Source organism: Saimiri boliviensis, chromosome 14 (genome assembly GCF_048565385.1).
Source record: "Saimiri boliviensis isolate mSaiBol1 chromosome 14, mSaiBol1.pri, whole genome shotgun sequence".
In the NCBI taxonomy this organism is placed as follows: Eukaryota; Metazoa; Chordata; class Mammalia; order Primates; family Cebidae; genus Saimiri; species Saimiri boliviensis.
In genome coordinates, this window is record NC_133462.1 from 84,286,479 (window position 1) to 84,311,954 (window position 25,476).

Genomic DNA, 25,476 nt, shown 5'->3' on the forward strand with positions numbered 1-25,476 from the left:
AAGATGTGTGATTTTTAATATTTTGATCAATATTTCAACATAATTGCCTTCCTTGGCTCAAGCCACAGGATCGCTTGAGCCAAGGAGTTAGAGGCCGCAGTGAGCCAAGATCGCGCCACTGCACTCCAGCGAGGGCAACAGAGCAAGATCTCACCTCTCTCTAAACGCTAAAATAAAAGCGTTATACTGAAAAAGGGTCTATAGACCTCGCCAGACTGTCCAAAGGGGCCAGGGCAGTCAACCAACAAGGGTGAGGGCTCTTTGTGCATTCGGACTTTCAAAGCCCATTCGTTTCAGGCAAAGCCGACAAGCTCCAAGTGAGTGTTGTCTAAGGCTCAGTGTGCCCAGGCCAGACTGGGAGCACAGCCATTTCACGGGCAGGACAGGCTGCAGCCGCTGCGTGTGCAGTTCCAGCCCCCCTCTCCCCGACTCCTGGAATGCACACAAGCCTTATATGAAATCCACATGGTGCGCGGCCGAGGAAGGCAGCGGCACGAAAGGACTTCAACAAGTTGACAGCGCCGCCAGGCCCGGCCAGTTCTGGAGAGGCTCCAGGGAGCTGTAGGTCATCTGGCCCCGCTCCTGGTTTGGGGCCTCCGTGGTGACAATGCCCGGCCACAGGAAATCGGATCACTGGGCCCCCTGTGTTCCCCACTCTAGACTCTGAACTCTGAAACGAGCCCAACTGGAAAGCAGCATCACCGCCAAGACACATCCGGAGTCCACACACAAACACCGGAGGCTGCCGGCGAAACTCTCCCAGCGGAGAGCGGGGTTTGGCCCCTTTTTCCCCCCGCCGGCAGCCACAGGAGTCCCGGGGCCCGCGCGCCGGCTGCAACCCAGCTCCGGCTCTAGCCCTGTGGAGGCTACGCGCGCAAGCCTGGTTCCACCCGGGCCCGGCCGGGTCCTAGCCCCGAAGGGTCGGGACAACCGAGGAACGCGGACCGACCCGCCCTGCCGCAATGCAGCCTACAGCAGCCGGAAAGGAAGCTCCGCGGGGTCCCAAGGTACCGGGGTCACGGCCGGGCGCACGCGGAGCCTCCCAAGACCCTGCGAGCCGGCGCCGTCCCGGACCCCGCGACCCGCTCTTGGGATGGCAGGGACCGGGTCGGGGAGACCTCCGCGGACCCAGCAGAGGCGGGAGACCCTGAGCCGCGCCCGGTGCCTGAGCGGCCAGCAGGTCCCGCTCCCCGCCTGCGACGCCCGCGTCCGTCCGGCTCCGCGGGCGCCCCCGGCCAGCCGCGCCCTCCAGTCCCTCGGCCTCCCTCCCCGAGCGCACTCACGTAGACAGAGCTGATGTCGGATCTGTCGTAGAAGCGGAGCGCCCCACTCAGCTCCAGGGCCGGGGAGACCAGGTCGTCCCCGTCCTCCAGCTCCAGGTCCCCGTGTGCGGGGCCGAAGGGGAAGAGCTCCTGGCGGCTCAGGCAGCCCCCGGGCCCCGCCAGCAGCAGCGGCAGCAGCAGCGCCCGCGTCCACGCAGCGCGGCTCCAGCTACTCGCGGCCAACATGTTTCCGAACTGCGCTCCCGCAAACCCCGTCCCGCGGCCGGAGCAGAGGAAGGCGGGCATGTAACCCGACGCCCCTGGCAGCCCCCTCGCCTCCCGCCTCCCGGCGTTCCCACCCCGGGAAATAGGGGAGGGGAGCCGAAGGGAAAGGGGAGGGCCCCGCCCCGTCCAGCGGGCGCGCCGCGGGGCAGCCCAATGGCCGCGAGGGGGAGGGCGAGGGGCGACGCCGAACCTCCCGCCTTACCCGCCGCGGGGCCTGGGGCGCGGGTGCCTGAGATTCCCGACACCAGCCCGGCTCGCACCGAACGGCGCCTCGGCATGGGGAGCAGAGCGCCGCACTCGCACCGTGGTCCTCCGGTTCGGGTTGGGCGGTGGAGAGCCCGCGACGTGGAAACGCTCCGGATTCAGAAACGGCGCCCACCCCATCGCCGCTCGGCGGCGTCCGGGGTCCAATTCGCTGGTCCCGGGCTGGAAGACCGAGTGGGAGCTGGGAGTGAGCCAAGGGACCGAGCCACCAGCACGTTCCTGCGCTCATCCACCCGTTCATTCCGCTTGTTTTTGATTGCCTGATCCCGTGCCCCGCACTGTGGAGGTTCTCCAGGAAGCGGTGTCCCACCTTCCGAGGCAAAGTCGCCAGTGTACAACACAAGCCAGTGTCAGGTGAGGGCCCCAAGTCATCGAGGACCTTAGGGCTGGAGAAACTGGAGGCGAAAGCTTCGGGTGGGATGGCGGGAATCCACCTGGTTCTTCTGGAAGGAATGGGATGTCATCAGGCAGCGGCGAAGGGGGGTGGAGGGCCGAGCCAGGTGGATTCAGGTCATCATCCCCCCAGCAGAGAATTTGGGGAGGGGCAGGTTGAAGTACAGCCTTCAAATCACAAATCTAGGCATTTGAATTCCCTCTATCGCTCGCAGAAGAAACTATTGAAAGTTCTTAACAAAGGGAGATAAGCGATTTAAGTGGTATCCTGAATAAATCTGTTGATCATTAATTTGGCAATAGAGTGGAGGTAGTAAGTTATTAAAAGACCACGTCTAAAATATTGCAATAAAAGAAGGAGTAAGATCTAATCGTAAGTTTGACGTCAAAGAGGAGAAGGAATGAAATTAAAATTGAGTTCAAGGTTTTGCACCCGGCCTGGAAGACTGGAAAATTAGTACTGCCTTTTGACGTTAGGGAAGAGGATAGGAGACAGCTGGATATGTTTGATGTCAGACCTATTAACTTGGAGGGGTCAACAGGACTTGCCCATTTCCCGTCAGCAGCTACAATTAAAGACCTTGAACCTAGTTCATAATAATTCTTCAGAAAACAGCAAGTTCTGTATAAAACTTAGAGGGCGTGAGTTCTGAACCTGCAAAGACTGGAAGAAAAAGCCAAGGAAACATGCCTTCTAAGCAAAACGCTTTTGATCTCGTGAGATCTTGTCTTTTTCTTTTAAATTCAACAGCCATCAGAGATAACATGTGTTCCACAAGTATTCATTCATTTTGCACTCACAGTAAACCTAGGAAACAGACCATCCCTGTTTGATAGAGAAGGGGCGTAGAGACCCAGAGAGGTTAAATCATTTTGCTAAGATCACACAGCTGGAAGCCTGTTAGTGACCCTAGGTGTCCCAGCTTCAAGAACCCCACTTACAACCACTGTATTAAGCACCGTCTGTTTACTACCTCTTACCCCTGTTGTTGGAAGTCTGTTGTCAAATACGGTGTTTTTCCTTCAGTTCCCTCCCAGCAATGCAGCACTGTGAGCCCCCAGCCTGCTCCCCAGAAGCACTTCTGACTCTGTGCCATCTGTGGTTCTGTTTCTGGGCTTCTGGGCCCCAGTAGTGCCCGTTCCAGCTGCTACGAGAGCTGTGTATGGAGATTCTTCTCTATGTTCACCTGCATGCGACATGGGCTCCACGACTTCCCCACGCCTGTGGTTGAGGGAAACCCCAAGCTCAGTCTGTCTTTGTTTTGCCTGTGCCTCCACCAATCCTTTGAAAACCCCCACCCCAGCCTCCATCACACATCAGAGCTGTCTCTGAAGCTGTGGTCTGTGCCTGGAATGCTCTTTCCCCCTCACGAATTCTCTCCCTTTTTGGTACTCAGGCAGCTTCTGAAACTCCTATTGGTCTACCCATGGGACTTTGGTTGGCGAACACAGGAGGAGAGCAGTTCTCTACTTTGCTGGTTCAGCACAGCCTTCCCGAGTCCAGCCTGGCTGAGGTCAGGGCTCCCCATCTACCAGCTGTATAAGAGTGGGCAGGTTTCTAAGCTTCAATATCCTTGATCACTTGTATGGGATGTTCATAATTAAAATCAAAGGATTGTCGTGAGGATTAGGTAAGGTGATTCATTAAATGCTCCTAGCTGGGCACAGAGTGAGTATTCATTAAACCATCGTTATTATCTAAATGTACAGTTTTTGTGATTCTTATTATGTCAACATTTACTGAGAATCTACCATGAATCAGATATTATACTAGAAATTCAAGATGCCAAGACCATTAGGCACAATCCTTTCTTTGAGAAGCTCACAATCTATTGGGGAGACAGACACAATAATACAGTGTGATGCTTTAAGAAATACACAGGTCGGGCGTGGTGGCTCACACTTGTAATCCCAGAACTTTGGGAGGCCGAGACGGGCGGATCACCTGAGGTCAGCAGTTCAAGACCAACCTGGCCAACATGGTGAAACCCTGTCTCTTAAAAACTAAAAAATAAAAGAAATGCACAAACAGCAACAAGAGATATCACTTGTTGAATGCTGCTTCTGCTGGATGCTTAAGGTAGCATTCAATTTAATACTAATAACAGCTACACAACCTAGTAGCCCTATGTGGGGAAAACAAGGTTTGCGGAGATCAGATAACTGGCCCAGTTTCACACAGGTAGTCAAAGGGTTGGGATTTGAATCCCAGTTTGTCTGATACCAAAGCTATTATTCTTTCTGCTGCACCATCCTGCCCTTCTATGGAAGGAAACATTTCTCCCTTTATTTCTGCCCACAAGAGCTATTTGCTCTATTGTTTATACATAAGGCCCATGATCTATCTGTGCATGCGTGCGCTCCTTTATTTCATCAGTATCTCTTGGCCTGAGTAAGTCCAGTATATACGGTAAATTCTCTGTCATGTGCTATTTATAGTCCGGCACTCGCCTCACATTGTCCAGTCCTTGTAGGATGTGATATTGATGCTGTGTCTCCTACTAGGACAGTGTGTCCCTGTCCCTCCTTTAGAATTTGTAGTTCCAAACGCATTCATCATGGAATACTTACTTTTATATTGTGCTCTGGACATTTTCTAAGTGTATGTAATAATCCGGTCTTTTTTTCTAGTCGTTGTGCATGTTTTTCAGGGATATAAGCTTTTTGGGGCAAGGCCCATGGGCTTTGTTCTCCTGACCTCACAGAACCTAGCCCAATGCTGCATACACATTAATAAAATGTACATGCTTCTTAGCTGTTTAAGAATTCAGTGATATGTTTAAGAATCATCTGAGGTCAAGTGCTGTGGCTCATGCCTATAATCCCAGCACTTTGGGAGGCCAAGGTGAGCAGATCACCTGTGGTCGGGAGTTCAAGACCAGCCTGACCAACATGGAGAAACCTCATCTCTACTAAAAATACAAAATTAGCCAGGTGTGGTGGCACATGCCTATAGTGCCAGCTACTCGGGTGGCTGAGGCAGGAGAATTGCTTGAACCCCGGAGGTGGAGATTGTGGTGAGTCTGGATCGCACCATTGCACTCCAGCCTGGGAAAAAAGAGCAAAACTCCATCTCAAAAAACGAAGAAAAAAAGAATTGTCTGATATCTGCAGTAGCAACAGCACCCATAATTATGTAATATACCAGCTTAAAAAAAAAAGAAACATTGCTCTTTTGAGACTTGTCCCCTTTTCTTGACAGCTGTCACCTGATGAGGCAGAAAGACAAAATGTAACAAGTATGTCTGAAGTTGCATGTCTATAAGAAGCCACGGTAACTTTTGTTTGTTTGTTTGTTTGTTTTTTGAGACAGAGCCTCACTCTGTCACCCAGGCTAGAGTGCGATGGCGCGATCACGTCTCACTGCAAACTCTACCTCCCAGGTTCAAGTGATTCTCTTGCTTCAGCCTCCCGAGTGGCTAGGATTACAGGGTGCGCCACCACACCTAACTAATTTTTCTATTTTTAGTACAGACAGGGTTTCACCATGTTGGCCAGGCTGGTCTCAGAGAAGAAATTCCTGACCTCAGGTGATCCTCCTGCCTCAGCGTCCCAAAGTGCTGGGATTACAGTTGTGAGCCACCACACCTGGCCCCAAGGTAACTTTTCTATGTGATAATTCAGACAGAAGTCCAGGTGGCTGAGTGGGAAAATAGCTCAATTGGCTATTTCATGGAAGGAGGCATTTGTTCTAATCTCACTCTCCTGTGAGGACTGGAAACTGACCATATATGGCCATGGAGCTTTCCTTTATTTCCCAGATGTCACGTAGAGGTAAATGTATTAGTTTGTACATTCTGGTTCCAGGGAATTCACCTAATTTGTGAATATTTTAAACAACTCACATTCAAATGTGATCTCAGATAAAAATGATATCCTGACAAAGGATTCGAAAGAAGCAGGATTTGGTGCTCACTTTATTTTGTTTTCATAGGAGATTAGGATAAAAATTACTTTGTGAAAACGTAATTATGTCCACTTTTGTGTTAGCTTGGGAAGATGCCAGGTTTTTTAGGGTAAAGTTTAATTCCTATAGTTCTATATCCTGTTTTCCTATGAACGTTTTCCTGGTTCATTATCACCAGACCTCCAGAATTTGCTGCTGGGTTCCACTTGCCTTTTGTTGTTATTTTAACTTTTAATCTTGATTTATGTAATTTTTAGCCTTACATAAAAATTGCAAAAAGAATACAAAAAAGTTCCATATACCCTTATATTCCCATATCCCATACACCCACATTTTCCTTAATATTAACATTTTGCCATGTTTGCCTTCCCTCTGTCACTCTCTGTCCCTGTCTCTTTGTCTTTACACACTCACACATGTGTGCACCCACACACAGACTCATCAATGCATATATATATATATATATATATATACACATACATATATTTTTATCTGTACCATTGAGGATAAGTTGTAAACATGATACCTCTTTATCTCCGAATGCTTAAGTATATGCTTCAGCCGGGTGCGGTGGCTCAAGCCTGTAATCCCAGCACTTTGGGAGGCCGAGGCGGGTGGATCACAAGGTCGAGAGATCGAGACCATCCTGGTCAACAAGGTGAAACCCCGTCTCTACTAAAAATACAAAAAATTAGCTGGGCATGGTGGCGTGTGCCTGTAATCCCAGCTACTCCGGAGGCTGAGGCAGGAGAATTGCTTGAATCCAGGAGGCGGAGGTTGCAGTGAGCCGAGATCGTGCCATTGCACTCCAGCCTGGGTAACAAGAGCGAAACTCCGTCTCCAAAAAAAAAAAAAAAAAACTAGAACATTCTCTCATCTAGCCTTAACACAATTGCCAAAATAAGGAAATTACATTGATATCATACTATAATCTCATTGACAGCTCTTATTCAGAGTTCACCAGATGTCAAACTAATGTCCTGTAAATAGCAAAAGAAAATACCAGATACAAATTGATTCATTTGTCACGTGCTTTTCGTCTTCTTCAACTTCAAAGAGTTCCTCAGTCATTCTTGATCTTTCATGACCTTAACTTTTGTTTTTTTTTTAAGAGATGAGATCTAGCTATGCCCAGGCTGGAGTGCAGTAGCGATTCACAGGTGTGATCATAGCATGCTCTCGCCTCAGACTTCTGGTCTCAAGTGATCCTCTCACCATAACCTCTCTAGTAGGTAGGACGATAGGGCTAAGTCACTGAGCCTGGCCCTTGACATTTTTTAAGAGGATAGGCCAGTTATTTTATAGGCTTTCCCTCAGTTTGGGTTTGTCTGGTGTTTCCTTCATAATTAGATCATATTTTGCATAAATTTTGGCAGCAGTAACATAGAAGTGATATTGTGTCCTTCTTAGTGCAACATATCAGGAGGCACATGTCCCTTTGTCCTAATGCTGATAGTATTTACTTTGATCACTTGGTACATTTATACTTCCTAATTTCTCCACTGTAAAGTTACTACATTTTCTTTTCTAATTAATAAATATATTGGAAACAGATAATTTTAAACTATATAAATATTCTGTTTTTCATTAAACTTTTACCATCTAATTTTAACCCCATTGATGACTCTTAACTAGAATCAATTATTATTGTAATGGGTGCAAATTTTTTTCTTTTCTTCAGTTATTAAAATAGAATTTTATTTGGTAAACTACACATACATAATATCTCCCTTTTAACCATTTTTAAGTGAAGAGTTCAATAGTATTACATTCAATGTATTACAATGGTAGTACGTTAATACTATTGTGCAACCATCAACATCATCAATCTCTAGAACTCTTTTCATCTCACAAAACTGAAAATCTGTACCCATTAAACAATACTTCCCATTCCTCTTTCCCTCAGCCTCTGGCAACCACCATTCTACTTTTTATCTCTAAGCATTTGACTACTCTACATGTCATATTAATGGAATAATACATTGTCTCTTTATGACTGGCTTATTTTGCTTTGCATAATATCCTCAAGGTTCATTCATACTATAGCATGTGTCAGAAATTCCTCCCTTTTTAAGGCTCAATAATATTTCATTGCATAGGCTGGGTGCTGTGGCTCACACTTGTAATCCCAGCATTTTGGCAGGCCAAGGCAGGGGAAGCCTAGGAGTTCAAGACTAGCCTAGGCAACATGGTGAAACCCCACCTCTACAAAAAATAAAATAAACAACATTTGCAAAACACAAAAATTAGCTGGGCATAGTGGTATGTACCAGTTGTCCCAGTTACTGGGGAGGCTGAGATGGGAGGATCACTTGAGTCTGGAAGGTTGGCACTGCAGTGAGCTGTGATCATGCCATTGCACTCCAGCCCAGGTGACAAGGCAAGAGCCTGTCTCAAAAAAAAAAAAAAAAAATCCTTGCATATATGTAGTACCACATTTTGCTTATCCATTAAACTGTGTGTGGACACATGCTGTTTTCATGTTTGCCTATTGTGTATAATGCTGCTTTGAATATGTATGGACAAATATTTCTTCAAGACCCTGTTCACAATTCTTTTGGGTATATAACCAGAAGTGGAATTGCTAGATCATGTGGTAATTTTTTTTTTTTTTTTTTTTTTTTTTTTTTTTTTTTTGAGACGGAGTTTCGCTCTTGTTACCCAGGCTGGAGTGCAATGGCGCGATCTCGGCTCACCGCAACCTCCGCCTCCTGGATTCAGGCAATTCTCCTGCCTCAGCCTCCTGAGTAGCTGGGATTACAGGCATGTGCCACCATGCCCAGCTAATTTTTTGTATTTTTAGTAGAGACGGGGTTTCACCATGTTGACCAGGATGGTCTCGATCTCTTGACCTCGTGATCCACCCGCCTCAGCCTCCCAAAGTGCTGGGATTACAGGCTTGAGCCACCGCGCCCGGCTGGTAATTCTATTTTTAATCTTTTGAGAAACTACCATACTGTTTTCCACGGCAGCTGTATCATTTTACATTCCCACCACCAGTGTACAAGCATTCTAATTTCTCTATATACTTTGACAACACTTACTATTTTAAATGTGTTAATAGTAGCCATCTACTGGATATGAGGTGTTATCTTATTGTGGTTTTGATTTGCATCCTCTAATGCCTGGTGATGTTGAGCATCTTTTCACGGGCTTATTGGCCATTCATACATCTTGTTTGGAGATATGTCTATTCTTGTCTTTGCTCATTTCGAATCAGTTTGTTTGGTGTTTTTGGCGGTGGTGGTCATTTGCAAAGTTAAGCTGGCATGCTGGCTGACACCTGTAATCCCAGCACTTTGGGAGGCCAAGGCAGGTGGATCACCTGAGGTCAGGGGTTCAAGATCAGCCTAGCCAAGATGGTGAAACCTCGTCTTTACTTAAATACAAAAATTAGCTTGGCATGGTGGCATGCATTTGTAATCCCAGCTACCTGGGAGGCTGAGGCGGGAGGATCACTTGAACCCAGGAGGCGGAGGTTGTAGTGAGCCAAGATCACACCACTGCACCACAGCCTGGCAACAGAGTAAGACTCTGTCTCAAAAAAGAAAAAAATAATAATAAATAAAAACCAAAATTTTAAACCCTCAGAAAATTTGGTAAAAAATACATCCAAAACCACCAATTACTGGACATAGTGGTTCAGGCCTATAATCCCGGCATTCTGGGAGGAAGAGGCAGGAGGATCACTTGAGGTCAGGAGTTCAAGGCCAGCTTGGGCAACATAATGGGACCTATCTCTACAAAAAAAAAAAAAAAATTAATTAGCGATAGGTGGTGGCATGTGACTTGAGTCCCAACTACTTGGGAGGCTGAGGCAGGAGATCACTTGGACCCAGGAGTTCAAGGCTGTAGTGAGCTCTTTTTGTGCTATTGCACTCTAGCCTGGGCATGAGATCAAGACCCTGTCTCAAAAATCAAATGAAAGGCAAATGCACCAATTGTTAGCTCTTGCCGTATTTGTTTTATCTCTTTGAACCTGTCTCTGTATGTTCTTATTGTTATTTGCATAACCATCTGAGAGTCAATTGCAGATATCGTGACCCTTCATGCCTAAATACTTGTGCATAGGCCTCCTAAGAACACAGACCTTCTCTTTATAACCACAGTACACTAATTGTAGTTAGGAAACACAATTCTATTATCTAAATATATAATCCATATTTAAATTTTACCAATCATCCCAATAATGTTCTTTGTAGTAACGCTTTTTAAAAATGATCTATCATCCAACCCAAGATCATACATTGCATTTTGTCGTCTTTCCTTTTTCTTTCTTTCTTTCTTTCTTTTTTTTTTTTTTTTTTTTTGAGACAGAGTCTCACTCTGTCACCCAGGCTGGAGTACAGTGGTGCAATCTTAGCTCACTGCAATGCCCACCTCCCAGGTTCAAGTGGTTCTCCTGCCCCAGCCTCCTGAGTAGCTGGGATTACAAGTGTGTGCCACCATGCCTGGCTAATTTTTGTATTTTTAGTAGAAATGGGGTTTCACCATGTTGGTCAGGCTGGTATCAAACCCCTGAACTCAGGTGATCCTCCAGCCTCGGCCTCCCAAAGTGCTGGGATTACAGGTGTGGGCCACCGTGCCTGGCCTGGCCTGTTTCTTTAGTCTTCATTAAATTGCAATAGTTTCTCAGCCTTTCTGTCTTGTTCATGTTATTGACATTTGTTAAAAGAACAGGCCAGTTGTTTTGTAGGTCTCTCAATTCAGGTGTGTCTAGTTGTTCTCTTATGACTAGATTAGGGTTATGCAATCTGGCAGGAATGCTACAAAACTCTCAGGGTGTTTTTCCTAGCGCATCTCATCAGGAGGCCCATGATGTCACTGTGTCTCGTTATTGCTGAAGTTAACGTTGATTGATTGATTCAGTGGTATCTGCCAGATTTATCTCACTGTTTTAGAAAGTAAATTTATCTAGTAATATTTTTTAATCCAGAATTATTACTATTATTATTAACAACAAAGATATTATCTTTCATATTCTTATAGTTTAAAAAATTTACATATTTAATTCTATATTTGGAATAATGGAATTTCGTTGATATCAAATTTTAAGTTGATATTAATTTTCTTCCAAATGTTTTCTCTCCAGAGCTATTTTTGAAACAGTATTTTTTTTTTTTTTTTGAGATGGAGTCTTGCTCTGTCACCAGGCTGGAGTGCAGTGACAAGATCTTGGCTCACTGCAACCTCCACCTCCTGGATTCAAGTGATTCTCCTGACTCAGCCTTCCGAGTAGTTGGAACTACAGGCATGCACCACCACACCTGGCTAATTTTTGTGTTTTTAGTAGAGACAAGGTTTCACCATGTTGGCCAGGCTGGTCTCGAACTTCTGACCTCCCCACCCGCCTTGGCCTCCCAAAATGCTGGGATTACAGATGTGAGCCATCATGCCCAACCATTTTTGGCTATTTTTAAAAAGCATCAGGAGTGAATATTGCTCTTTGTAGGGCTTCTTTCCTCAAATCCTCTTCCCTACAGTGGGATTGCTGGGTGATAGGCCATGAACATTTTGATGGCCTTTGATCGTATTGCTGTTTTTGGGAATGTGGGCAAGGGGAGTCCCGAGAGGTAGGACGTGGGCAAATCACCACCAACACCAAAGATATAAGAGGCATGCCTTTCCACCTTCCTTCAGGTCCAGCTCCAAACCCGCTTCCGCAAAAATCCTTCCCCAATCCCCTGCCCTGTACAATTCGTTTCTCCCTTGCCTTCACCCTCTTGTACCAATGGTAGTAACAACACCTCATCTAGTCTGCAAACATATCTCTGCAATCTCATGTAATCTGCAGGAGTATCTTTGTCTCGTTTTACAGATGAGGACACTGAGACTCAGAGTAATTGCCTTGCTCAAGGACACTCAGTCAGCCAGAGGCAATGCCAGCTCTTCAAATACAGAGTTCTTTCCACGGCAGAGCTGTGAAACAGTGACCCAGATCCACAGTGAACGTTCTGTCTTTGTCTGAAGAGGTTGCTGCACCCAGAGTTGGAGATACTTGCATTTGAATAACCTGACGTCTCCTGTCCAGGTAGCCTCTTCAGCTTTCAAAAAACTCTATCAGGGCAAGGGATGAGCTGTCTTCCAGAACAGTCATTCTCAGCGAGTAGACTGAAAGGTGGGGAGTCAGGAGGGATGAGAGAGGGGGACATCATGCCTCAGAATTACTTTTTGAAAATTCTGATAAGCCTGAGCCTGTGCCAGGGTCCAAGGAGGGGTGGGGAGGGAAATGTAAATTGAAATTTGAAAGAGAATCTGATAAGCACCCTAGAGGGAGAATCTTTGATGGAAGCTGAAGATCTCCTGGAGGTCAGAACTGAGCTGTCTGTTTTCTGGTTGCAGCCCATTTAATCCTGATTACAAACCAGCCATTCCTTATCCAGGAACAAAGCTATGAGGATAAACCAAATGTAAACCCAGACAATGCAAACAGATAAAAGAAGGGCCTTTCCACCCTCTCTCCATTCTAATGCCGGGAAGAAACTTGTACAGCACCTTGTCACATGTCCGACTAATAGCTGAAGGGCCAAGTGGGAAAAGATCTGGTGTAGAAAACATGCCAACAAATTTGGAAACCATCAGATGCTGTGACATAAACAGTTTGTTCAAAGATGCACCTGGAGTATCCTCTGTACTTACCTAGTGAGCGACTTCTGGGAATTTCTTCTTTTCTTCATCTGCTGCCTGGGATGCAGATGTGGTCATTGGAACTCCAGCAGCCAACGTAGCACTGACGTAGAATGCCCAGCTTTTTATTGTCAGAATCATCTGATTAATGAACAGATGTTTAAACATCAAAATGCAGGAATGGCATAGTGTCAGAACCAAAGAGAGTCTTTTACATTGAATAAGGTTCATTCCATGAAAAATTTGCTTTAGATAAATTATATACATCTGTATAATTTTAGATGTAATGTCCGATTATATGCATATGTAATTATGTTATACAATAATATGCAATTATAATATATGTAATCTTTAACAGTTTTACCACAGACGGATGAAAACTTTGTCATAGACCACAGCTGGCCCCAGGACTGTGCTTACAAGGGGCCTCTGGCCCGTGGAGCCATCCTAGGCTCCCTAAAGGGGTGGGAGAGACCTTGCCAGCCCTTCACCCCCCTACCTCACACTCCTGCCCCACTCACAGGTTCCGGAGCCTTGTTCTGTCTCATGCCTCCTTGTCCCAGTCTGTCCCTTCTGCCTGGATGTCCTCCTCCTCTTAGCCTTTATGTAATCTACTCAACTCTCAAATCTCTGCTCAGTTATCACTTCCTCTCTTGAGTTTCCTTTGTTTTTCCTGCACCTAAGAAGACAGAATTGCTCACTCATGCCTTAGAATGGTGTCTTAGTCTGTTTTATGTTGCTACAACAGAATACCCGAGACTGGATAATATATAAACAACAGAAATGTATTTTTCACGATTCTGGAGGCTGGGAAGTCCAAGATCAAGGCACCAGCATCTGGTGTGGGGCTTCTTTCTGTGTCCTCATATGGCAGAAGGTGGAAGGGCAGGAGAGGGTGAATGCTTTGTCCTTATATGGTGGAAGAGCAGAAGAGAGAAAGCCCACGCCCACAAGCACCCCCCACCCCCCTTTTTTCTTGGAACAGAGTCTCCCTCTATTGCCCAGGCTGAAGTGCAGTGGCATGATCTCAGCTCACTGCCATCTCCACCCCTCAGGTGCAAGTGATTCTCCTGCCTCAGCCTCCTGATTAGCTGGGATTACAGGCACCCACCACCATGCCTGGCTAATGTTTGTACTTTTAATAGAGACAGGGTTTGGCCATGTTGGCCTGGCGTGTCTCAAACTCCTGGCCTCAAGTGAACCACGTGCCTCAGCCTCCCAGAGTACAACGCTTACAGGTGTGAGCCCGCATACCCGGCCACAAGCCTTTTTTATGGTGGCATGAATCCATTCATGAGGGCAGAGTTAAGCACCTCCACTAGGAGCTACCTCCCCACATTATTGCATTGGGGATTACATTTTCAACATATGGAGGGGGGGGCACATTCAGACCATAGCAAACAGTATCACTTTCCCTTCCCCTGTTTCTTGCAATTTTAATCATTTTGATGAATTCTTCTCTGGTTTCCCCCTCTGGTTTCAGGCATCTTTGCAATCTAGACCTTGCTGCACAGCCAGAGTCCCAGGGCTCCTGGTGTGCCATTGCCAGTAGTAACCACAGAAGCTAGGGCCGGGAATGCAGTGAGTCCAGAGTCCTGGCATCCAGGGACCAGGTGGGAACTGAGGGTGGGCTGGGAATGGGCCGACCTACATCTTTTCTCCAGGCTGCTCGGGCCGGGGCTGGAGGGGAGTGGGCTTCCATCACGGAGACCCCAGGCTCTGCTTCTGCCCGAAGCTTTGCACACCACACCACTGCCCCTCAGAAAGCCTGGGGGATAAAAATGTTATCACTTTTCTATCTTCATCATTGTGTTGATTTTTAAATATCTCCTTCTTTCTCCACTAGACTCTGAGTTCCTTGTTTACTGTAGGTCCCCACACAAAATAAGTACATAGTAGATGCTCACGAAATGCTTACCAAGCCAGGCAAGGTGGCTCATGCCTGTAATCCCAGCACTTTGGGAGGCCAAGGTGGGTGGATCACCTGAGGTCAAGAGTTCGAGACCAGCCTGGCCAACATGATGAAACCCCATCTCTACTAAAAATACAAAAAATTGGCGGGGTCTAGTGGTGGGTACCTGTAATCCCAGCAACTCAGGAGTCTTAAGGCAGGAGAATCTCTTGAACCCAGGAGGCGGAGGTTGCAGTGAGCCAAGATTACACCACTGTACTCTAGCCTAAGCAACAAGAGTGAAACTCCATCTCAAAAAATAAATGCTTACCAAACTGAACTGATGTTGAACAGATACCACCCTGTTCAAAGCAAAGTTTATTTCATGAAAATGACTCAGACACGAGCCAACTCGATAACAAAACAGCTTCCTTGTGCTATTAACATCGGGGACTTCAGGGGGCACCCAGTCATTTGTCTCAGTGTTCAGATAGTTCCTGAAATATCAGTTCTGCAGGGATGTGTTTAAAACAAAGATCATTTCAGGAGGCCGAGGTGGGAGGATCACTTGAGCCCAGGAGGTCAAGGCTGCAGTAAGCCTGGGACTGCATTTCAGCCCAGGGAACAGCGTGAAACCCTGTCTCAAAAAAATTAAATAAATACATAACAAAGGTCATTTACAATTATTTCCTGCAAAAGGTAGTCTACGTTTGCCCAGATAACATTAGTCCACAGACGATATCAAGGAGGTGATCGTGCAGGGGGCTCAGGAGGTCCAGGCAGGAGAATCACCTGAGGCCGGGCACTTGAGACCAGCCTGGACAATGCACTGCGACTGCTCCTCGATGAAAAATAATTTTAAAAATTATCCGGGCATAATGTCGCCTGCTTGTAGTCCCAGCTACATGGGAGGCTGAGGTGGGAGGATCTCCTGAGCCTGGGAAGCTGAGGCTGCAGTGAGTCTTGGTCGTGCCACTGTACTCCAGCCCGGGCGACACAGTGAGACCATATCTTAAAACAAAACAAAACAAAATTAGTAAAAAAATGATTATAACATCTGTACGAATGCATCACTTTTTTAAAAAAGGGGGTAATTGTATTGCGGGTGGCTTTTTTGTTTGTTTATCCTAAAACTTGTTCAGATCAGATCAGATCTTCTTTCTTTCTTTTTTTTCTTTTCTTTTTTTTTTTTGTTTTTTTTTTTGAGACAGAGTCTCGCTCTGTCACCCAGGCTGGAGCACAGTGGTGCAATCTTGGCTCACTGCAACCTCTGCCTCCCCGGTTCAAGTGATTCTTGTGTCTCAGCCTCCCGAATAGCTGGGATTACAGGCATGTGCCACCATGCCCAGCTAATTTTTGTATTTTTAGTAGAGAGGAGATGTCACCATGAATGGCAAGGCTGGTCTGGAACCCCTGACCTCAGGTGATCCACCCACCTCAGCCTCCCAAAGTGCTGGGATTACAGGCATGAGCCAACATGCCTGGCTGAGATCTCACTTTCTTCAAGTAGCCTAGCTGAAGTGCAAAACACCCTTTGCCCCTTTACACTTAAAACATGCCGGCTTACAATTAGTTGGGCACGGTAGCGGGCACCTGTAGTCCCAGCTACTAGGGAGGCTGAGGCAGGAGAATCTTGAACCTGGGAGGCGGAGGTTGCAGGGAGCCAAGACTGTGCCATTGCACTCTAGCCTGGGCAACAGAGTGAGACTCCAACTCAAAAACAAAACAAAACAACAATAAAACCATGCGGGCTCAGGCTGGAATACAGTTCCATGTCATGCACACGCCTTCCTTCTCAGTCATGAAGCTTTGCAGGTTCAGAAGTGGGCAGAAACCCCTGAGTCCGTGTATTCTTGCGGATGGTAACCGTATGGACCAAATATCCTTCGTTCCAGTTAAAAGACCTGCAACTAAAACAGTCAGCGGTCCACTCATTTCAGACCAAATATGGTATGTTTTGGCTCAGAACGCATGCTCCGTGGAGCTGTGATCCACAGGGAGGTTTAGGAGAGGCAAGCACTTATCTTCTTCCAGGAACTACAGGGCTAAATATTTACAAAAGCAAGACAGGCTGTGTGCCTGAGACCCTATCAAGGGATGAGTGGTTGACTGAGGTATTTTTTCCCTCTTTCTGGGTTTACACTGAAGATACATGATTACAAAACAAATGATGAAAAATGAGAAACGTGTTCAACGGGTGGTGTGGTCCGTCTGCGAAGTGTTTTCAGCTCTTCACTCTGTCTCGTTAGACAATCAGGCTCACTGGGGAACAGCTCTCCTCTCTGAGAGGCCAGGTGAGCAACTAGGCCTGAGAAGGGAATTGTTTTCAGTTATATGTTTTTATTATTTTTTTCAGGTATATGTGTTTATTTTATATACATATATAAAAAATAAACATTAAAATATATATATATATATATATATATTTTTTTTTTTTTTTTTTTTAGACAGAGTTTTGCCCTCGTCGCCCAGGCTGCAGTGCAATGGTGTGATCTCAGTTCACTGCAACCTCCCACTCCTGGGTTCCAGCGGTTCTCTGCCTCAGCCCCTCAAGTAGCTGGGATTACAGGTGTGCACCACCACACCTGGCTAATTTTTGTATTTTTAGTAGAGATGGGGTTTCGCCATGCTGGCCAGACTGGTCTCGAACTCCTGACCTCAAGTGATCCACCCACCTCAGCCTCCCAAAGTGCTGGGATTACAGGTGTGAGCCACCATGCCCAGCCTCGGTTATATTTTAAACGAATGTTACCACTCCCCATTACATTTATTTTCCAGTTAAATAGCTTGACTTTTACAATTTTTCCCTTTTTAAAAACTATAGAAGTAATGCCTGACTTTTATAAAAAATTCAAACAGAGAAGTATAATGTAAAAAAGAAAGTTTCTTCTCTCCCTTTCCTATATCCCATACTCCAGATGTAATTTGGGATCTGTATCTCCAGAATGGTTTTCTTTTCTTCTATTTTTTTTTTTAATTGCATTTTAGGTTTTTGGGGTACCTGTGAAGAACATGCAAGATAGTTGCATAGGTACACAAGTGGCAGTGTGATTTGCTGCCTTCCTTCCCCTCACCTACATCTGGCCTTTCTCCCCATGCCATCCCCCCCTCAACTCCCCACCCCCGCTGTCCCTCCCCTATTTCCCTCCAACAGACCCCAGTGTGTGATGCTCCCCTCCCTGTGTCCATGTGTTCTCATTGTTCAACACCCGCCTATGAGTGAGAACATGCAGTGTTTGATTTTCTGCTCCTGATGCAAGCAGTGGTTAAGAACAGACACTGGAGTCAGACCACCTGGAAGCCTGCCCCAGCTCTGCCACTTCTCCTAGCAGTGTGACCTTTCATATTACTTGACCTCCTCATGTCTCAGTTTTCTCATCTGTAAAATGGGCACAATTATGGTACTGGCCTCCCAGGGTTGTGGGCTTTAAACGAGTTATTTATGTAAAGTGCTTGGCACAGAACAAGCACTAGATGTCGGTACACTGTCATTATTAGCAAAGGTAATGCTGTAAAGGTACATTGTACTACTTACAGTATGAGATTTGCAGCTGTTAACAGTCCCCAGATTACAGTGACTCAAACCAGAGAAAAGTTAATTTCTCTTTCTAGAAGCTGTTAGAGGAGCGGGACAAGGCAGGCAGTTGCCTCTGTTGCATGAAGATTCATCCTGTAGCAGGGAAACCTTGTCTACATCAAAGCATTATCTCCAGGGTCCCCCTGGAGAAAGGGGACAGAGGACATGAACAAAAACTCTCTTCCTTTTGAAGGTTATGCCCCTTCATTGCATTTATCACTTCTGCTCACATCCCTGTGGTCAGAATTTAGACCTTTTGCCAAAGCTGCCTAAAAGGGAGGTGAGGACCGCCCACTTACGTGTCGGATTCAGCCACCTTGCCCCTGACCCTTTACACCCACCCAAGCCCGCCACTTAAAACAGGGCTGGAGGGGGCAGACTTCTTCTCCTAAATCAAAGAAAAGATCATGGGGAACAGCTGGCGATCTCTGCCACACACTCTTTTTCTTTAGTGGGATTATTTTGTATGTGTTGATATACACATGGGTTTTTCATTGAGCAATGTATTGGGCGCTGTTCCCTCAGTTCCTGTACATAGATCTGGTTTATGTTGTCCATCAGCTCTCTTATATTCCAGGAAATAGAAATCTCTTTGGGGGACGGAGTCTCACTCTGTCACCAGGCTGGAGTGCGGTGACACCATCTCAGCTCATTGAAATCTCTGCCTTCTAGGCTCAAGCGATTCTCCTGCCTCACAGCCTTCTGAGTAGCTGGGACCATGTTGGGGGAAACCAATGGCGGGAGGGCTTACAGAGTGCCTACATAAAATGGTTACAAGTACTGGAACTTCGGTGAGGCAAAATTTTCTAAGCCTTTATGTTTTAGGTGCAAAGTAACCTTAACTTTGTTAACAGTACATTTTAAGGACTTAAAATCCCTTTTGTAGCATTACAAAATAACCAAACTTGTAGGCTCCTTGTAAAACTTACTTCCTTCAGCTGTGCCTGAAATGCAATTTATAGATAACCACTGTGCCCAGCCTCCTCCTTTTTTTTTGAGACCGAGTCTCACTGTCACCCAGGATGGAGTGCAGTAGCACCATCTTGGCTCACTCAACCTCCACCTACGGGGTTCTATCAATTCTCCTGCCTCAGCCTCCTGAGTAGCTGGGATGACAGGCACGTGCCACCATGCCTGGCTAATTTTGTATTTTTAGTAGAGACGGGGTGTTGCCATGTTGGCCAGGCTGGTCTCAAACTCCTGATCTCAGCAGATCTGCCCACATCAGCCTCTCAAAGTGCTGGGATTATAGGCGTGAGCCACTGCACCCAACCAGAAAATGGAAATCTCTGAATTCACTTAGCCAAAACTTACTGATGGATGGACATTGAGGTTGTCTCCAAGTTTTGTTATTGCAAACAAAGTAGCAATGTACTTATTTATTTATTTATTTATTTATTGGGTCAGAGTCATGCTCTGTTGCCCAGGCTGGAGTGCAGTGGGATGATCTCAGCTCACAGCAACCTCTGCCTTCTGGATTTAAGAGATTCTCCTTCCTCAGCCTCCTTAGTAGCTGGGATTACAGGCACCTGCCACCACACCCAGCTAATTTTGATATTTTTGGTAGAGACAGGGTTTTATCATATTGGCTAGGCTGGTCTTGAACTCCTGACCTCTTGTGATCGGCCCACCTCATCCTCCCAAAGTGCAGGCATGAGCCACTGTGCCTGGCCAAAGCAGCAATGTATTTCATTCTACATATTTTTTGCACTTTTTTTTTTTCGTCAGCCTTTCTACACATGGGTTTACAGAAGCAGAAAGGGTTGGCACATTGAACATTTTGACACATATGGGAGTCTTCACATCTAGAGATTGCCCCTTTAGAGAAACATGATTTCCATCTGAAGACCTCAGGGGAGAGGTCCCTACCCATCAGTGACAGTCTTGGTTTATAGCTGGCTCAGACTAACAGTCTGGAGAAAAGAAAGGAAAGGAGACAGAAACTTGACATTTACTGAGAGCTAGATATTGTTATCCTTATCTTACAGGTGTGTGGAAATAGAACACTTACATAATCCGTCCAGTTCAGATTCTGCCTCGCTGCCTTCTCTTTTCTGCTTCCCTGTGGGAGCCTTCCTTTTTGTTCTTTTCTTTCTCTTTCTTTCACTCCCTCCCTTCCTCCCTCCCTCCCTCCCTTCCTTCCTTCCTTCCTTCTCTCTCTCTCGCTCTCTGTCTTTCTCTCTTTCTTTATTCTTTAGAGACGGAGTTTCACTCTTATTGCCCAGGCTGGAGTGCAATGGCGCGATTTCAGCTCACCACAACCTCTGCCTCCTGAGTTCAAGCGATTCTCCTGCCTCAGCCTACCAAGTACCTGGCATTACAGGCACGTGCCACCCCACACCTGGCTATTTTGTATTTTTCGTAGAGACAGATGTCTCCATGTTGGTAAGGCTGGTCTCAAACTCCTGACCTCAGATGATCTACCCACCTCGGCCTCCCAAAGTGCTGGGATTGTAGGCGTGAGTCACGACGCCCGGCCTTCTTTTGTCTCTTGTCTTTTATTTATTTATTTATTTTTGAGACAGAGGCTCACTCGGTCACCTAGGCTGGAGTGCAGTGGTGTCAACTAGGCTCACTGAAACTTTCGCCTCCCAGGTTCAAGTGATTCTCCTGCCTCAGCCTCTCAAGTAGCTGGGACTGCAGATGTGCACCACAATGCCTGGCTAATTTTTTATATTTTTAGTAGAGACAGGGTTTTACCATGTTGGCCAGGCGGGTCTCGAACTCTTGACCTCGGGTGATCCACCCGCCTTAGCCTTCCAAAGTACTGGGATTACAGGTGTGAGCCACTGTGCCCAGCCTTCTTTCTTTTCTTAAATCAGCTTTATGGAGGTACAATTTACACACAATAAAATTCAACCTTTAGCACGTGATTTGCTACATTTTAACAAATGTGGACAGTTTTGTAACCAGCACCAGAATCATGATAGGAAACAAGAGATAAAACCTCTACAAGATCCCTCACTTACAGTCACTCCCTCTCCTCCAACCTAGCCCTGCCAGCCACGGATCCGCTTTCTGTTGCTATCATTTTGCTTCTAGAATTTCGTATGAATGGAATCTCACAGTATGTGGTCTTTTGTGTCTGACTTCTTTCCGTTAGTATACTGCTGAGCCCCGCCCCACTTGCCCGCCTGCCCTCCTCCTGCGCAGAGAATCCCAGATGCCCTGCAGGCTCCGCGGTCATGGAGATCCCCGGGAGCCTGTGCAAGAAAGTCAAGCTGAGCAATAACGTGCAGAGAACGCAGAGAGCAACTAATGTCACCCACCAAGCCCATCAAATCAGCAGGAACAAGAAAGGTCAGGTTGGGGGACCAGAGGTGCCTTTCGTGGCTGCACAGTTTAGCTAACAGGCTTGACTGGGGCAGGAAAGACTACGGTGAGCATGGCTTTGAAGAGTACCTGGTTGGCCGTGGTATTCCATGCTACACTCTGGGCTGGCAATATTCGTCACGGTCTCAATAAAAATCTTGGCTTTAGTCTTGAGGACAGAGAAGAGAATGTTCGACACATAGCAGAAGTTACAAGACTATTTGCAGGTGCTGGCTTAGTGTGCATCACAGTTTTATATCACCTTATTCTCAGATGGCAATGATGCAAGGCAGATTCATGAGGGTGCAAGTTTCCCGTTTTTTGAAGTATTTGTTGATGCTCCTCTGCATGTTTGTGAATAGAGGGATGTCAAAGGACTCTACAAAAAAGCCCAGGCAGGCCGGGCGCGGTGGCTCAAGCCTGTAATCCCAGCACTTTGTTTTTTGTTTTTTGTTTTTTGTTTTGAGACGGAGTTTCCCTCTTGTTACCCAGGCTGGAGTGCAATGGCACGATCTCGGCTCACCGCAACCTCCGCCTCCTGGGTTCAGGCAATTCTCCTGCCTCAGCCTCCTGAGTAACTGGGATTACAGGCACGCGCCACCATGCCCAGCTAATTTTTTGTATTTTTAGTAGAGACGGGGTTTCACCGTGTTGACCAGGATGGTCTCGATCTCTTGACCTCGTGATCCATCCGCCTCGGCCTCCCAAAGTGCTGGGATTACAGGCTTGAGCCACCGCGCCTGGCCAATCCCAGCACTTTGGGAGGCTGAGGCGGGCAGATCACGAGGTCAAGAGATCGAGACCATCCTGGTCAACACAGTGAAACCCCGTCTCTACTAAAAATACAAAAAATTAGCTGGGCATGGTGACGCGTACCTGTAATCCCAGCTACTCAGGAGGCTGAGGCGGGAGAATTGCCTGAACCCAGGAGGCAGAGGTTGCGGTGAGCCGAGATCGCGCCATTGCATTCCAGCCTGGGTAACAAGGGCGAAACTCCGTCTCAAAAAAAAAAAAAAAAAAAAAAAAGCCCAGGCAGGAGAAATTAAAGGTTTCACTGGGATCGATTCTGAATATGAAAAGCCAGAGGCCCCTGAATTGGTGCTGAAAACACTGTGATGTTTTGATGCCATCAAGACTCCTGTGATGTCAATGACTGGGTCCAGCAAGTGGTGAAACTTCTACAGGAACGAGGTGTTGTACCTGTAGATGCATCTTATGAAGTAAAATAACCGTATGTGCCAGAAAATAAACTTCATTTGGCAAAAACAGATGCAGAAACATTACCAGCACTGAAAATTAATGAAGTGGATATGCAGTGGATGCAGGTTTTGACAGAAGGTTGGGCAAGCCCATTGAATGGCTTTATGAGAGAGAGGGAGTCATGGCAGTACCTTCATTTTGATTGTCTTCTGGATGGTGGTGTCGTCAACTTGTCAGGACCTATAGTTCTGACAAGTTCTGCTACTCATGAAGATAAAGAGAGGCTGGACGGCTGGACAGCATTTACTCTGATGAATGAGGACGCCATGTGGCCATTCTTCACAATCCAGAGTTTTATGAGCACAGGAAAGAGGAGCGCTGTGCCAGACAGTGGGGAACAACATGCAAGAACCACCCCCACATCAAGATGGTTATGGGACAAGGAGATTGGTTGATTGGAGATCTTCAAGTCTTGGACCAAGTTTATTGCAATGATGGTCTTGATCAGTATCATCTTACTCCTGCTGAGCTAAAGCATAAATTTAAAGATATGAATGCTGATGCTGTCTTTGCATTTCAGTTACACAACCCAGTGCACAATGGACATGCCCTGTGAATGCAGGATACCCATAAGCACACTTCTAGAGAGGGGCTACCGGTGCCCCATCCTCCTCCTTCACTCTCTGGGTAGCTGGACAAAGGATGACGATGTTCTTTCGTTGTGGCATTTGAAGCAGCATGCTGCAGTGCGGAGGAAGGAGTCCTGAATCCTGAGACGACAGTGGTGGCCATCTTCCCATCTCCTACGATGTACGCCGGACCAGCTGAGGTCCGGTGGCATTGCAGAGCACAGATGGTTGCGGGAGCCAACGTTTACATTGTTGGACGAGACCCTGCTGGCATGCCTCATCCAGAAACAAGAAGGATCTTTATGAGCCAAGTCATGAGGCCAAAGGGCTGACGATGGCCCCTGGTTTAATCACTTTGGAAATAGTTCCCTTTCGAGTTGCAGCTTACAACAAGAAAAAGGAGTGTATGGACTCCGATGACTCTGAACACCATGAAGACTTGGAATTTATTTCAGGAACATGAATGCAGAAACTTGCCCGAGAAGGCCAGAAATCACCTGAAGGTTTCATGGCTCCCAAGGCTTGGACTGTGCTGATGGAATACTATAAATTCTTGGAGAAAGCTTAGGCTGCTAACCCAGTCACTCCACCTTTGAAATGTTACTTGTAACAAGAGGGGACCACACAGTCTCGGTTGGCATTTTTCGTGGTGTCTGTCTGGGCATGCATCCTAAAAACAGACTTCCTTAACTTGCATCAGTTTTGGTCTGCCTTATGAGTTTTGTTTTGAATGAGTATAACACACTGATGGTTTTAATGTATCTTTGCCATTTATTATAGTTACATTCTTATAATACAATTTTAAACTTTTGTCCTTTTATATTTATGCTTTTATCTCATGATTTTTTCAAGCTGTTATATTAGTTGTAACCAGTAGTACACACGTTGAGTCTTGCTTTTTTCCTTTTGTAAAAAGAAAAAATCACCAAACAATAAATTTGGCTAGACCTTGTTTAGGGAATTTTAAAAGACATCTGTAGCAACTAGATTTTTTTTTTCTACATTGAAAATAGAAACTGCTTCCTTTCTTCTTTCCAGTCAGTTCCTGAGCTTTCCAGCTGTTATGATCTAAAGTATTCTTAGGATCTGTGTAAGCTCTGAACAAACTTCTTTACTCAATACAATTAATTTTTTGGCTAAAAAAAAGCATGTTGCTTTGAGATTCACCCATGTTGCTACACATATGTGCAGTTAATTCTTGTTTTTAATTGCTGATGAGCATTTTACGGCTATACAAACATTCGTTATCCAGTCACAAGTTGATGGACATTTGGGTGATTTCCAGTTTTTAGCTATCACAAATAAAGCTGCTATGAATGTTTATGTGAATACATGTTTTCATTTCTCTTGGGTAAATATTTAGGTGTAGGATGGCTCGGCTGTATGGGTGATGTATATTGAAATATTTGAGAAATTGCCAAGCTGTTTTCCAAAGTGAGTGTATCATTGCCCATTCCCAGCAGCAGTCTGTGGGAGTTCCGGCGGCTCCACGTCCTTGCCAATGCTATCCGTCTTTTTCATTTTAGCCATTTTTTAGTGGATATGTAGATGTATTTCATTGTGATTTCAAATTGCATTTTCTTTTCTTTCTTTCTTTTTTTTTGAGCCAGGGTCTTACTCTGTTTCCCAGTCTAGAGTGCAGTGCTGTGATCAGAGCCCACTGAGATTGCCTCAACATTCTAGGCTCAAGCTATCCTCCCACCTCAGTCTTCCATGCAGCTGGGACTACAGATGTGTGCACATCACCATGCCCAGCTAATCTCTTTGATGTGTGTTTGTTTTAATAGAGACAAGGTCTCATTATGTTGCCCAGGCTAGTCTTGAACTCCTGGACTTAAACTCTCCTCCCACCTTTGTCTCCCAAAGTGCTAGGATTACAGGCATGAGCCACTGCATGCAATCTGATTTTCTTTTTTTCTTTTCTTTTCTTTTTTTTTTTTTTTTTTTGAGACAGAGTCTCGCTCTGTCACCCAGGCTGGAGTGCAATGGCGTGATCTTGGCTCACTGCACCCTCCGCCTTCCAGGTTCAAGCAATTCTCTTGCCTCAGTCTCCCAAGTAGCTGGGATTACAGGCACCCGCCACCACACCCATCTAATTTTTGTATTTGTGGTAGAGACAGGGTTTCACC

At 46.1% G+C, this 25,476-nt stretch overlaps 1 protein-coding gene and 1 pseudogene across 1 annotated transcript in view; one reads left to right on the forward strand and one right to left on the reverse strand.

The window, feature by feature from the left end:
- Positions 1-1,610, reverse strand: part of NID1 (nidogen 1) — an 85,221-nt gene extending 83,611 nt beyond the window's left edge. Inside the window, exon 1 of the mRNA XM_003935358.4 lies at positions 1,284-1,610. Coding sequence (XP_003935407.1) covers positions 1,284-1,568 — 285 coding nt within the window. The 5' untranslated portion in view covers positions 1,569-1,610. The remainder of the gene's footprint in view (positions 1-1,283) is intronic.
- A 461-nt stretch (positions 1,611-2,071) lies between these two features.
- LOC101029488 (bifunctional 3'-phosphoadenosine 5'-phosphosulfate synthase 1-like) lies at positions 2,072-24,952 on the forward strand (annotated as a pseudogene).
- Positions 24,953-25,476: the final 524 nt, after the last annotated feature.